General features: G+C 50.3%; 1 protein-coding gene across 2 annotated transcripts; it reads right to left on the reverse strand.

The window, feature by feature from the left end:
• Positions 1 to 880: 880 nt before the first annotated feature.
• CEP41 (centrosomal protein 41) lies at positions 881 to 13,230 on the reverse strand. 2 transcript variants are annotated; one of them, XM_083841140.1, is made up of 11 exons: positions 13,159 to 13,230; positions 12,711 to 12,777; positions 11,712 to 11,759; positions 7,986 to 8,047; positions 6,765 to 6,834; positions 6,237 to 6,372; positions 5,365 to 5,516; positions 4,987 to 5,054; positions 4,047 to 4,161; positions 3,661 to 3,876; positions 881 to 3,196 (listed from the first exon to the last, which is right to left on the reverse strand). In XM_083841140.1, exons 1-11 carry the CDS (start codon positions 13,189 to 13,191, stop codon positions 3,048 to 3,050), a joined length of 1,116 nt encoding a protein of 371 aa, XP_083697266.1. In that variant the 5' UTR covers positions 13,192 to 13,230; the 3' UTR covers positions 881 to 3,047. The 2 variants fall into 2 exon arrangements, with proteins under 2 accessions (XP_083697266.1, XP_083697267.1); XM_083841141.1 differs by having other exon boundaries at positions 12,711 to 12,774; positions 13,159 to 13,227.
• Between the last annotated feature and the right edge of the window lie 1,339 nt (positions 13,231 to 14,569).

Below are 14,569 nucleotides of genomic sequence, written 5' to 3' on the forward strand. Positions count from 1 at the left end.
TTTGGATCCTTCTCATTTTGCTATCCAGTGGTTGGAGGATTTGATTTAAGGCCATTTGATTTACGACCCTGACTCGCATCTCCAGTTTCAGCTGGATGTAATTTTTATTTCCTTACCTCCGCACCAACACCTCCATGCGCCCAGGGAGCTGAAACGCCTCCTACCCCCTGAACGCTGTGCTGGTCCCTGCAGTTCAAGCACATAAATACTCTTAGTGCTCTCTCGTGCACTCAGCTTCAGCTACCTTGCCTGAAAAGTGCTGCTACCTGCTCAACCAGCCTAGACTAGCTGCCCGCTGAATCATGCAAGAGCTGCCTGTTAGGTTAATGTTTTTTTGTTGTTGTTTTTTGGTTTTGTTTTTCCAATGACATTAGCATAGAGCTGCCTACAGAACAGAAAGGAGCAGCTGATTTGGGACATCAAGCTCTAAATACGCAGCTGTACAAGTTCCATTACACCCCAACACTCAAAGCTAAACGTGGCATTTCCACGATGCTTCAATATCAGACTGCTTTGAAAGCTTTAGGGGGACATCCAGCCAGCAACACCATCAGCCACAAACTAAAGCCCTGACAGCTGAGTCCCCTCCCCTGGACCACGAGTGAAGAAAAGTGGGGATGAGCAAGGTCTCTGCAGCTCCTGCTTTGGTCTCAGACCATTTAAACACACACTTCTCTCCCCAGAGGCGACACCGCAGTGCCATCAGACTGACCTGGAAACAGGCTGCTTCATTCAAAACAGATACACTTACAGCTCCAACAAGTCTTCCAAAAACGTGATGATGCATGAGGGCAAGAAAGCAGAGCAGTTCATAAGACGGCGAGATGCATTCAGCTGCCCATGGACAGGAAGAAATAAGACTAAGACACAGACAACCCCCTTTTTTTTTTAAAATTATTTTATTTGGGTGTTTACACTTGGCCAACCTGCCTCTTGCAGCACTAAGTACAAACATGCACGCTCCCTGTGGAAACGCAAGACACCAGGTGATCCTTCGGGGCTGGGTTGGAAGGGCAGCTTGTCCAAGTTAAAGCTGCTTTGCACAACTCCAACCATTCAAGGGTTCTCTGGGAAGCTGAGGGCTTTAAGATACCTCACTTTAATCGGTTTTTGTTACATATAAAAAAATATAGATCCATATTTGAAAACACGGGCGTTCAACGGTGAAGTATGCATAGTCCTTCAGGATATTTTTAACGTGGCTCTGCCCTTCCTTTCTCCCCTTTTTCTCCCCCTCCAGGCATCCCTACGCAGCGTGGGAGGTTTGTGCCGGTCACTTTGCACTTCTCTGGAGAGGTCTGAGCTTGCGGCTCTCATCAGAATGAGCCTGCCAGTCCCTGGCACAGGAATCTCACCTGTGTGAGCACTTCTCTGATTTCAGACTCACTGAGAAACCCAGAGCTAAATTCTGTGGTTCTGCTCTGCTACCAGTATTTGTCACTAAAATGAGTGAAAGAATCTGAAAAGAGTAGTCCAGAAGCAGAAAAGCAGCTCGTTACACAACCTCTTCCTTGCTTTCACAGGGATTATGCTAACCATTCCAAGGGGTCACGGGTACAGAAGGCAAAGCTCCCTCCTGCAGCGGAGGTACAGAGAGAGGTTGTGATAAGTGTCCTCAGGGATGCTGAGTCTTAAACTGATCAACCGGGAGTCACTTGTAATTTCTCTCACCTTAAGTTTCCCCCACGACCTGCACCAGGAGGGAATTTTGGGGGCTGTTAAAGATCATTTGCCTACGTCAAAAGGGAAGAAAAAAAAGCAACCCCCAAAAGCCATGCACATTAAAACACAAGACCAAGAAGCCAAAGCCAGATAAAGCTGAGCAACACTCTAGGTGAAGGCGAGAGGAGCCGAGAGGAGCAGGATCTCTCCACAACCATCTACAAACATGGGTTTGTAGCCTTGGTTCTGCTTTCTCCGCACCCTGCATCGTTTTTTTTCCCACTGTTGAGTTTCAGACGATTTCTAGGTCACCAGGCAATACTGGTATGATGAAAGCACCAGTTTGATGACAGCTGTGATCCTGGTTTTCCACAAAATCTTCGTGCCCTGTTCAGTTACCAGATTTGCGTCCCGTCTAGGTTTTAGGTGCCCCGGTGAGAGGGCAAAAGAAAATTTCCCTTCAGCCACCCTCACCTTAAAGAAGGTGCTCCAAGCAGGAAAACGGAGAAACCACTGGTGTGCAGTTGAACCAGGGAGACAACTCCGCTTGCACATCTGGAAGAGGGGCACGGCCGCTGATCTCGCTCTAAGAGCCAGCTAAAACCCTGCTCAGCTCACAGCCTTCCCCCTCTCATCTTATCCAGAGCCCAAAACACAGCACGGGAGCATTCTCCATAACCACAGCAAAGAACAAAGCAGAAAAAGCACAGAAGTCAAACGGTACCAACAGTAAGGGAGAAAAATCAGTTGTTTTCCCTTCCAACTCACCTTCAGAAATACAGAACTAGTTCACAAACTGCCCACGAGCCAAGACAACCGTCACATTACTGTGCCATGCTGGGCCTTATTTCCAAAACCAGCTTTATTACAAATACTTCCGCTCATAAACATTTTTAAAAAGAAGAAGTTGTGGAATCCTCTCTCCGTTATTTTGGCAATTTGCATCTCTGCTAAAAAAAACACCAAGGTTTTTGCTCACAGATGCTTTTCTGGCCCACCGACCTTCACGTGCTCTCCCGTTCGCACAACCTGCAGTTCCGGGCACAGCACAGAGGGAGCAGTAGTTACAGACAAGTTCTTCAGTCTGAGCTACAGGTTTCACAGCACCGTTCCTGCTGGTCACGGGCTTCACTACCAGTTTTAATCCCCTACAAAATCAGTTATATCAGTCCCGTCCTGACACTGCACCTAAAGGTCAGCCTTGCCAATGTTGCTGCTTCTACAAAACCTCAAAGATTCCAGCTCCCCCCCTGCCTTACCCGAGCTGCCTTTCATAAACCACCGCTGCTTTTCCCCGTGGATTCCTAAAACGACAAACGGGCTGCACTGCTCAGGGCTCCCAGAACCTGGACGTTCGTTTATTCACTGGAAGGAGACGCCGCTGCTTATTTCCATGGCCTGTTCTGGAGGCTGCTCCTGCTGAACGAGCGGGTGGTGAGAGACCCCGCGTTGGCAGCAGCGGTGGGGAGGCTGGGGCTGCTCCTCACAGTCGTTGCCTTGGAATCGCGCCCTGAAGAGCCACGGCTAAGACGGCCTGCGGAAAAACAGATCAGAAATCCAGATGAAGCTGTGTGCGTGACAGAGCACGGAGACACAAGATGATCTGCTGCCCCTCGCTGGCTGTCCGGCTCTTACTCTAAACACACAGACCTTTCAAAAAATTCAGCAGGGGTTTCGGGGCAGTCTCTATCTGGCTGTGCAGGAACAGAAGGGCTAAGAACTTGCCAAACCTACTAATGGCCAGGAAAACCTAAAGGCATTCAAGCATCGCAGGCAGCATGGGTTCTGTCTGCCTCACAGAACCAGGATTTTGTTGTAATGCCATAGAAGATTTAATTTCAGGATCAGCACAGCGTAGTTCTTTCTCAGTTTGGAAAAAAAAAAACCCTCTCCTTCTCCCAGCTACCTCATGGAAAGAAAACAGCAAAGCAAGGAACTGCTGCAGGGCAGGCTCAAGGGCTACAGGAAGCAGTTGCAGCATTTATCCTGGAGCCTTACTGGCAGTATCTGAAGGAATCCGCTCCTCTTCTAGGTAGTACTTAATCTTTTGCAGATCTTCCGCAGAAAATCTCCACTTATTCTCGGCACGTGAGGGTGGCGCTTTGGGAGCGGCCTTTTTTCGGGCGGATCCAGGGGGAGCTGCCCCCTGGCAGGATGGGGGGAGCGAGCCGGTGACGAGTCCTTCCGGGATCTTCTGCGCAAGGACTTTCAGGCCTGCAGACGGACAGACCGCTTATTAGCAGCGACCACCAGCTAAGACGGGATCAGAGATTTGAGGTTTTACCAGCAGCGGGTGACCATCCATCCATTCCCACCCTCCAGCTCACACAACCCTTCTCTCACACTGCACCCACTCACCCGAAATCCCGCCCGTTGCCCCTCACCTCCGGATAACATGAACAAGTTCTCAAAGCCCCTCTCACACATGGTCGTGGCAGCCTGGCTGGCCAGCCTCTCGTCGTCGTCGTACAAAATTATGATTTTCCCATGGGCATTTTTCTGAGAGGCGGAAGAGCTAAGGATCCGTTTGTAAACGGGGCGACTGTCAGTGAATTTCAGAAAGAAGAAGAGAGAAACAAACGGGGATGGAGGCAGAGGGACTCCCTTTTTGATTTACAAGTACCAGGCAGGAATGCATTCCCTTCACCTATGCTTTAAAAACTGATTCTTCAGTAGCTGAAGCTTGCCAGACACTGGAAGGACACAGCCTGATCCCCACTGCAGGGCAGCCCCTGTGAACACATTTCAGCGCTGATTTGAAGATTGGTTACTAACAGGCAACAGCAAGAGGCAATTTGTTGAAAATCTCCCCTGCAGCCCTTGCAAGCTTCCAACTTGGGAAGTTATCAGCCTAATCCTAGCTAATAATCCTCTTTGTGCCCTCCAGAGAAAAGCCAATCCCCATCAAGGTGCTGAGAGGAAGCCAGAGGATTTGACCAGTGCCTCCCTCAAGAAGCCCAGCGCTCCAACAACAGCGTGGAACAGGCGCCAAGTAGAACAGAATTGCCTTCCAGCAGCCAGAGCCAGTCTCAAGAAGCGCCAAATTCAGGCAGCTCCCACTGGCACCAAGAGGCATTAGAGCTCTGAGGAACTCAAAATCCAGCACCCGCTGGCTGCAGCAGAGCCCCACCAGGTAACCACAGCTAACAGAAAGAACCTCCCCTCCCACTCTCCTTGGAATCCCGGGATTTTCATGGTTAAACTCTGTCCTGGCCACAGCAGCTGCTACAGCTGCAACCGTTTTTGAAAGCCCTTGCCAACGTGCCCCCAATTTTATTCTTATTTTTTTTTGTTTGATTCCAGCGCTTTGTAAGTAAAGGATACATATTCCAAAATACTATTTGTATACGGGTTCATGGTTCTAGACAGCGTTGCAATAGGATAGGAATGAGCTGCAGAGGAAGAAAAAAAGAGAAATCATACAGTTACTGAACACACAGTTATTCCTCACAGTCTGGAATACAACCGACACGGGCTTGTAAGAGTACAACAGATTTGGAAACCCGCTGACTAAGGGATTAACAGCAGCTCGGTCCCCGCATCCTTTTCCAGGAGGGATGGGTGCGCTGGATGAGTGCAGAGAACGTCCTGCAGCCAAGCAATGTCCACCTCGGGGGGGAAATATGAAGCCCGCCAGCACGACACGCAGAGCCGCGTGTGACCCCAGCTGGCACGGGCTGCGGTGGGACTGCGGCTCCTCACCTCCGACAATGTGACATTGGTCATACGCATCTCGGTCTCGCACGTCCAGAAGCAGGAAGGGGCAGTCGGGGTAAGGCATGTCTTTAGCCTCAGCGTCCGCTTTCTTTGGAGTGTCCTTTTCTATATCCAGCTCACCAACACCGCTTATCACACTGCAAAAAGGAAAGGCGTTATGCTGCAAGCCTCCCTCTGAACACCTCTGTACCTCTTAGCCAGGTCAGAGTGCTTTTTGATCAACTTCTCTTATAGCCCGTTTATGTTCTAATAGAGGATGACACCACATAAAAACGGAGAGAATCTATTTCAGGCTTGCCAGTACGTTGTAAGAGACTGATTTCATTTTTATCTGTATAAAAATAAACAGTACAGCATTGCTATACGACCATTTCATACTCTTCCAGATCAGTCAAGTCCAGGCGTTTTACTCAGCCCTCTAAGTGACTATGAAACATTCTTTGAGGTGAGGGAGAAATTTGTCAAGGAAGAACTTGATGCATTGGGTTTGGAAATTCTTTCTCTAAGTCTCGGGACAATTCATTAAGCTCACTGGGCAGACACATCACTGGGTTCGCCAGAGCAGTTTATAACGTGGATCCTTGAGCCCAGGGAACTGGACTGAATCCCACAAACACATTTCTTTGTCAGCCATTCAGACGATCATCAAGTGGCAACAGCGCTGGGTCACAACCTCAGAACAAACTCAGCCAGACAGGAAAATCTGCCAACTCTCTTACTCCCGTCCTCAGACTTGCAAAAACAGGCTTTAATGAGGAAAAAAAAAACAATATAAAGCCACTAATAGCAATTTAAAATAACCAGCTGGGTAAAACCAGTTAGCTGCCAAGATAAAGTTGTGCGTTATCATCAGGTACCTCTGCAGTGTGGACCGGTATGATTCCCCAGCTCCTGTGCTGTTTATGAACAGGACTGGACTGGGTGGTGTCCCACTGGGGCTTCCTTTCCCGTTTGTCCCTGCCGTGAGTTCAGCATCTGCATCGGAAGCACCGTCTGGGAAGAGAACGTGGCACGAAGAGTTAAAATGCTGCAGGAAACGAGCAGGTTTTAAGCCTGGTTTCTATTTTCAGTCTCAAAGACGGCCTTATCTTCATCCTCTTATTAAAATGACTTACTGAGAGCCCCAGGGTACAAAATAAGAAAGAACCATACGATTTTTAAGAGCTCAAGATCTCACTTTTAAGCATTCAATAGAAACGTAAACCGTGCAGCACGAGGTCTTTCCTATTTGCAAGCCTGCAAACAGCTGCAGGCCACAGATGATGCCATTTTTCTCCTCGATTTAAAGACTTGCTGAAGAGTCAGCTATGTCCGTCAGGGCACAGTTCAGCACATGACAGTGATCTACAGCTCCCTCTCTTTGTGCTTACAATAAATATTGTTACCTTCTAGCTTGTGGATCTCCTCGTTCATCGCTCCTAAGGTTTCATCAGATAGAGAAGCAACCTGGATGACCTGCAGGAAACAAAAGCAAGCAACAATGCCTCGATACACACTCACTGGTGTCACTGAAAGACGGCAGGGATCACCTTAAGGAAAAATAATCCCCAAGCCAAAACGCCTTTAACTCAGCATACCTGCTACTGGACTTCAAGGTCAAACACAGTTGGGTATTTGAGGCCTGCACTGCAGGTCTGCCCTTTTATTAAATGGAAGTTGTACCAAAAAGAAAAGACGCTCAGCCTGAGGACAAAGAAAAGCCAGACAGGCCGTGCTGGCAGTATCGGGTACGTCAGATGTTTTCTGACATTTATGAAGCTCAGTCACTGACAGCAACTGAAATATTTAGTACTGTCCTGGAGAAAAACCTCACACAGCCAGCATAACTGGCCTGTGACAGCAGACCTACAACGCTCACATAATAAATCAGTTCATCCCAACAGTTGGAGTCACAGTTTTGGTCGTGGCAATCCAGTGTAACTAAAGACAAAATCCTGCAGAAATCTGCTCCTTCAGTATTTGCAAGCTTAACCTTCCCTTTTCCCTTTACTCCTTAGAAGAAAGCTTGCCTTTTTCTTGCTTTACTGTTTCTCTTGCACCAACATAAGAAACGCTTGGCTCTACTTGCTGATCAGATTTTTCAATTTTTTAATATTTTGCTTCATTAATTAAAAACTACGCAGAAAGCTTTGAAGTCTCAACCTTCCATATCCTGCAGATACAACCGCAGTTAGGGAGGGTTTCAGGAGGTGGCTACTTGACCCAAAGCTCAAAGAAATCAGATCTGAATACTACTTTACATGGTCCTTTTCTTCTGTAAGAGGCTTGAAGATCCTCTTAAGCGAATGGGAAAAAAAGGCAAACAAAAAAGCAAACAAACAAAAAAAACAAATAGGGAACAAATTTCAAAACCAGAGTTTTTGCAGCCTTCAATTTGCCATTACAGGAGTTTGACCGCTCTGAAAACTTGGGCCTGCACGGCTTGCTTTTATTAAGGGAAATCTATGAGGGCAGGAAGTCGGAAAATAAGAAGGTGCAGAAGAAACCAATTACGAAAAGAATTACATGTTGTAAAAACCTACGTAACTACACAGAAGGCTTTAAGCAAAGCAAGCACACTGTTCACAAGAGAGCTTTCAGCAGTCAGAGAGAAGAGCTATACGTACCAACTGGGCAAAAGTAGTCACTTTCAGTCTTTTAAAGAGCTCGTCCTTTTTGTATCTGTAATCTTGAAAAAGGAAACAGAAGAGAACAATGAACATTTTGAAGCAATTCTCAGCTTTTGCGGATACCAGGTGACAGGCTTAGCCTCAGCTATTTTTGTAGACTCTTAAAAGTGTTAAGATTTCGGGGCAGTAAGCTCGCTCTGAAGGGTCAGAGCAGCAAACCTAAAGGCCTCGTGAAAACCCCTACCAAAGAGAGATCATGTCCTGGTACAATTAAAACGTAGAAGGCAGATTTCGTTTTTACACTGTAGTTCTTACTTTGGGCTTTCTGTTCTCACTGAGGGAAGGAAGCAGCTTCATGAATTTATCACCTCTGCCGTTCTTTGAAGCTTTCTGTGATTGCAAACTCGTATCAAAAGACTTAATTTACCTGAATTTTTAACTGTATACGTTACAGCAGGATCTGAGCATAGGTAGACCTCAGCCTAAGCTTTTTAAACTACTAAGCTCTAGTATTATACACGTGTGTTTAATCTTACTGATAATAATGGTCCAGGTTTTCTTGCTTTACCTGACAAATTCCAATGCCTATGATTTGTTAATCGATTTCTAAGGGAGTGTCTTTGTCTTCTTAAGCCTGAAAACCAAGCGGTCTGATGGAACAACTGTCAAACAACCAGAGCAGGGATTAACGGTGCTAGGAAAGCAATGACAAGGATGGAAGCACCGAGATACTCGAGATGGGCAAGCACCAGGAGGAGAGGAGCCTTCAGGTGTGAAACAAAAGGGTGTACGCAGTAGGAGAGGGAAGCTAAGGCAAGCGTCAGTAGGAATATCTTGATACGAAAGAGCCTCCCCTGGGAGGCAACGGAAGGCCCATCCCTTGGGAAGCTCACAGCTAAAGAGAAGATAGAAAGGTGGGGGGATAAGCAGGAAAAAATAAAAATAAGGATCTGTCCTGTACTGGCAAGGAAAGGCAAAGACGATGAACGAGATTCCTTCTGCACCAGGCACGGCAGCTGTGAAAGTTCCGCGTGCAGCTCTTTAACCCCAGGAAGCCGAGCTCCAATCAATCCAAGCTCCCTAAAACCCACAAAATCGCTCCTCCTTTCTTCCCCTCCCCGCTTACCGGGCTCCACCCCTCAGCTCACAGGTTTTTGTTTTTAAAATAAGAAAAATCCTTGGTGTTTTTCTAATATCGTAAATAACTGCCGGAGGATATTCCCGACTGCCCTCTCTCCAGCTGTTCAGCCAAGAGGGCTAATAACGCAGCCCAGGAACTTATCAAATCCGGCCAGTTAAGCGGTTCTAAACCCTGCCATCTGCTGAATGCTCCATGGCTTAAGACGGGGGGCAGGGGGAGAGGCTCCCATCCATACCCCTGTAATCGCCACACAAGCAGCGGCCCCAAAATTGGCTTAGGGGGAAACCCTCGAGATGAGATCTTTATCGAGAAGAAGCCAAGCGGATGCCGGAGGCTGAAATCTCTTCCTGGTACGAGGGGACCGTGAGCGTCCTGAAAGGAATTCCGCTCGGAGAGGATTCTCCCTGCGCACAGTTGAGAGGCACGCTGTGGTAGCAGGACAGGCACTAAGATATCGTGAGCTTTCCCCTCTAGCTTTTTAATTCCCGTCTCTTAAATACCCTTCCTGCAGAAGCGAGACAATTCGTTTTCAGCATTCAGGGCAAGCAGAGGTCCCAAATTCAACATCCTGCCCTATATAATTGTGAGGCTACAAAGAACTGAACGTGCTACTAAGTTCGTCTTCGAAGAAACGGTGCCCATCCAAACTAAGCCAGCGTACGCTGTCCGTTTCGAACCATGGGTCTGAAGCACAAAACGAGGTTTCAGAACGCCCAATAGCTTCAAAACGATCCTCGTGGTCCTTGCAAAACTGCCTGGCCTCGAGCCTCAAGCTCAGGCTGTTAGAAACTCCCCCTGTAACTCGGAAATAACAGCAATCGTCATTTCAGCTGCCCAACGCAACACCCACGCACAGCCCACGACCGAATCTTTAAAAACCCCCATCCGCAGGCAAAAAGAGTTCGTGTCTTGTGGAGAGCAAGAAATTATTTTAATTTAGTGGGAAAAATAGAAGCAAAGCTTATGAAATACTGATGTATATAAGCACTGACAAAGCAGCAGCGCTGTCACAGCCCTTTCACCGCGACAGCTGTGCAGACTGGCTGGTTCCTGCCATCACAGGCAAGGGTTTTTCATCCCCAAATAAGCCTTTACGACCTTACCTTTAGCACCCAAAATTAGTTCTACACGGAAAAAAAAGCCGCTATTCCTAAGCCCGACCTGGAGCAAACCCACTTGAACGCTCGGAGCCGTTAGCAGAGGGTTCAGCAGCGCTGCTTCCAAGCAAGGCCGGGTACCTGGTGCCGTCCCGGGAAGTCCGTTCGGATTCTCTGACATTTTGCTCTGGGAAACGAGTCTCAAGCTGCGATTTCTCCGTTGTATATTCACGGAATTTCTTCTCTGTGCTTCAGCAACGCCAGAGAAAGGGAAGAGACTCGGTGCCTCTCCTCGAGCCAGCCCTCCAAAGGGCAAATAATCGGGGTTCCAGCTGCCTTATCGTTTTTGATTCCACGACAGGCTCGGGGTATAAAGTCCCTCTCTCAGGTTACCCAAGAAACAGAGAGCTGACTGTGCTGGGTACCTAAAGCTGAGTCCAAACGGTGTCATCTGTCCCTGAGAAACCAAGGGAGGGAAGTTTCTAAACCGCCCGGGAACACAAGGCGCCCATTCAGCGCAGACACAACGAGAAAGCTTCTGCCGGGCTCCCGAAGCCCGCCGAAACAAAAAGATCTCCTGCGCCAGACGAGAGATCGGATTCACGGGGGGAGATTTAAAACCCAACAGCAGCGACACAACGAGGTGTTCAGCGTGGGTAAGGGAGCGACAGCGAGCGGGCGTCGAGCGCTGAAACCTTAACCGGGTTTTGGAAACGGAGGGCATTGCTCTGCCGCCTTTCCCAGGAGCGAGCCGGCAACAAAAGGCCGTTCTGCAGCAAGCCCGGCACAAACACGTCCCGCGACGGATCGGTGACCTCCCTTTCAACCCAAACCTTATTTTAGAGGAGAACATTAAGCGGGCCTAGGAACGAAAAGCGAGCATTCAAAGTCCTAATTAACCCCCGTTAATTACGGGGTGTTTTCTTTCACCTCAATAAACGCACCTTGTGGGTTCAATAGCTTCTTTCTGGCTCTCCGTGCGAAAATAACCCTGACAATAGCCGAAAATAAAGCAGCGAAGCATTTTTAAAAGCTTACTTTCAGCAGGAATACAGCCACAAGTAAAAGCCAGCTGGGTTTTCGATAGCCCGAACAACCCAAAGCCTTCGAAACCCCGGTGTTGCTGGTAAAAATTGATGAGGGACACAGGAAGGAGCTTGTCTACCTCCTGTTTTGTAATATCCTGACAGAAATCTAAGCGTGCTAAAATTATATGAAAAAAAGAGACCTCAAGTTCAGCCGTAGTGTTACTGAAAACTGAAATAAAGCCTCAGAAACGTAGTCTGAGTATTCCCACGCGAGTCTGGTCTAGTTTTCTTAATCCAGAGAACTTCTTCCTGCCTGGTTCACGTTCACTAATGTAACCTGGACAAGTTTTTTTTTTTACAAAACCTCTCAGACCTGTCTCTCTCCTACCTTAAGTTAAATCTGTAACATCCTACCAGAAGGAAGAGAGAGAAAAAAAAAACTACTCGAGATACTCACTTCTTTTGATCTCCTCCAACTTCTCAATGTATTTTGTTAAGCTGCACCCTGTAACAAACATCGGTTACAAATTATTAGCGGTGTTCTTAAGCCACTAAGGCTTAAGCGTTTTGGCTTTGAAGGAAGGGACCACACGGGAAGAAAACAGTTCAGCTGGAAGGGACCCACAGAGATCATCGAGTCCAACGGGCTGACCGCTTCGGGACTAATTGAAAATTAAAATCGCGTTAATGAGGGCGTTACCCAAACGCCTCTCCAACACCAAAAGCCATAGGGCACCAACCACCTCTCCCGGAAGCCTGTGCCAGCACCTGACCCTCACCACGAAGACATTTTTCCTAAAAATAACAAGTGTCTGCGGCAGATCCTCTTTTACCACGACAAGACAAGGCAGCCACAAACCCAAAGCACCGCGGTTTTTCTCTCAGCGCTTTTCTCTCACAAGGACGGCCACGTCAAGCCTAGGGCTTGCTGGACAAAGCTGCCCACAGTCTAAGGGGGCACACGGTGCCCCATAGACTAAAACCTCTACCACTACCTGAGCCTCCATACATTATGGAGTCTAAAATTACCATCCTCTGTCTGAGGGAACTGAAATCGGGACCTTGGTACCCAAATCCTGCCTCTGACGCATTGCTTCGAGTGCAAACGTGGCCATGCTGCCCCTTCCCAATATCTGTTTGGGTACTATAGACAAACCGGGTAAAATTTGATCACTTTAACAGTAAAAAAAAGCTCAAAACAAACCCTCCAAGTAATTATTTTGACTTATGCCCTCGTTAAGTTCTTGATTTATACAAGCAAAGCTCACATGCACAAACTGCCACATCAGAACCTGACATAAATAATAAGGGAGGACACAACAATGGCAACGAGAGTTCTGAACCAGCTGTGCAGGGCAAAACACGGCCGGTTTGGGGCAAAACACGGCCGGCAGCGTAGCCATTTGTGCTCTTTTACACCCGTGCCCGGCAGTTTTTACCCCCCAATTCCACTTACCGGTATCGAGGCGGGTTTTTATGTGCTGGTACCTGGGGTTCTGAGGGATGCGCCTGGTTAAATACTGCTTTAAAAGGGAAAAAAAAGACAAAGCTGTCAATACACAGCCACGCACCTGCTAGGGAGGCTGAAAGCCTTTAAAAAGCTGACAGAAAAGGCAATTTTAGGAGCTCCAAAAGACAGCGGGGGAAGCGAGAACGCGGCCACCCCCCCCCGGGCAGGAGCCCAGAGGCCGGGCAAGGCCCGAGCCGGGCCCCCAGCCCCTCACCACAGGGCGTACCGGGCCCCGGGGGCCGCCGCAGCCCCGGAAATTGAATTTCTGCCCCCAAACCCGGCCCCGCTCCCCCCGACACCCTCCCCCCCCAACGAGCCCCAGCCGAGGTCCCCCCGCCTCATGGGAACAGGACGAGGAGGATGAGGAGGGGAGGAAGGCCCCGGCCCAGCCCACCTCAGGCCGCCCGCCGCTCCTCCTGCCCGACATCTTGCCGCCGCCGCTCCGCTCCTCTGCCTCTCCCTCCCGCCCAACCCGACCCCGCAACAACCCCCGCCCCGATTGGCCGCCCGCCCCCCCCCCGCGGCCAATCGGACGCCGCCGTTCGGGCCCTGACGCCGCTCAATCGTCGCCTGGCAACGGGGGAGACGCCGCGGCGGCACGCGCGGGGAGAGGAGGGGGCGGGGTTTGCCGGGGGGAGGAGGGCGCATGCGCGGGGGGCGGGGGGCGGGGCTTGGCGACGCTCAGAGGGGGAGTGGCGGGAAGGGGAGACTCGGGGGCGGGGCTTTTGTTGGTGGGCGGGGTCGGGGGCGGGGCTTGTGGTGGATGGGGGCGGGGCTTGGTGGGGGCGGGGCTTGGGCTGCCTCCAGGTGGGGCTGCGCTGGGGCTGGGGGGGCGTGGGGGGTCATGGGGGGGTCATGGGGGGGTTATGGGGGTAATGGGGGGTAATGGGGGGTAATGGGGGCATGGGGGGTTATGGGGGGAATGGGGGAATGGGGGGGGTTATAGGGGGTAATGGGGGAATGGGGGGTCATGGGGGGAATGGGGGGTTTATGGGGGGTTATGGGGGTAATGGGGGCATGGGGGGTTATGGGGGGAATGGGGGAATGGGGGGTACTGGGGGCATGGGGGTTTGGGGATAATGGGGGTTATGGGGGCGTGGGGGGGTTAATGGGGGCATGGGGGTAATGGGGGGTTATGGGGGTAATGGGGGTAATGGGGGCATGGGGGTGTTATGGGGGTAATGGTGGGGTTGTGGGGGGCATGAGGGGGTTATGGGGGTAATGGGGTAACGGGGGGGGTTGGGGATAATGGGGGTATGGGGCGTGGGGGGGGTTAATGGGGGCATGGGGTAATGGGGGGGTTATGGGGGTAATGGGAGTAATGGGGCATGGGGGGGTTCTTGGGGGTGTGGGGGGTTTATGGGGACGGGGGGACATGGGGGGGTATGGGGGTAATGGGGGCATGGGGGGATATGGGGGCATAGGGGGGGTTATGGGGATGGGGGGGCATGGGGGGATTATGGGTGTTATGGGGGTCATGGGGGCTTATGGGGACAGGGGAACATGGGGCGGTATGGGGGGTTATTGGGGTAATGGGGGGTGTAGGGGCATGGGGGGGTTAATGGGGGGTGTAGGGACATGGGGGGGTTAATGGGGGGTGTAGGGACATGGGGGGGTTAATGGGGGTGTGGGGGGTAATGGGGGTATTAGAGGTATGGAGGGGTTATGGGGGCGTGGGGGGTATGGGAGCATGGGGGTAATGGGGGCTTCTGGGGTTATGGGGACGGGGGGACATGGGGGAGTATAGAGGGGTTATGGGGGTAATGGGGGGCCTTGGGACATGGGGGGTTATGGGGGCATCAGGG

This window comes from Anser anser (assembly GCF_964211835.1).
Source record: "Anser anser genome assembly, chromosome: 1".
NCBI classification, from domain to species: Eukaryota; Metazoa; Chordata; class Aves; order Anseriformes; family Anatidae; genus Anser; species Anser anser.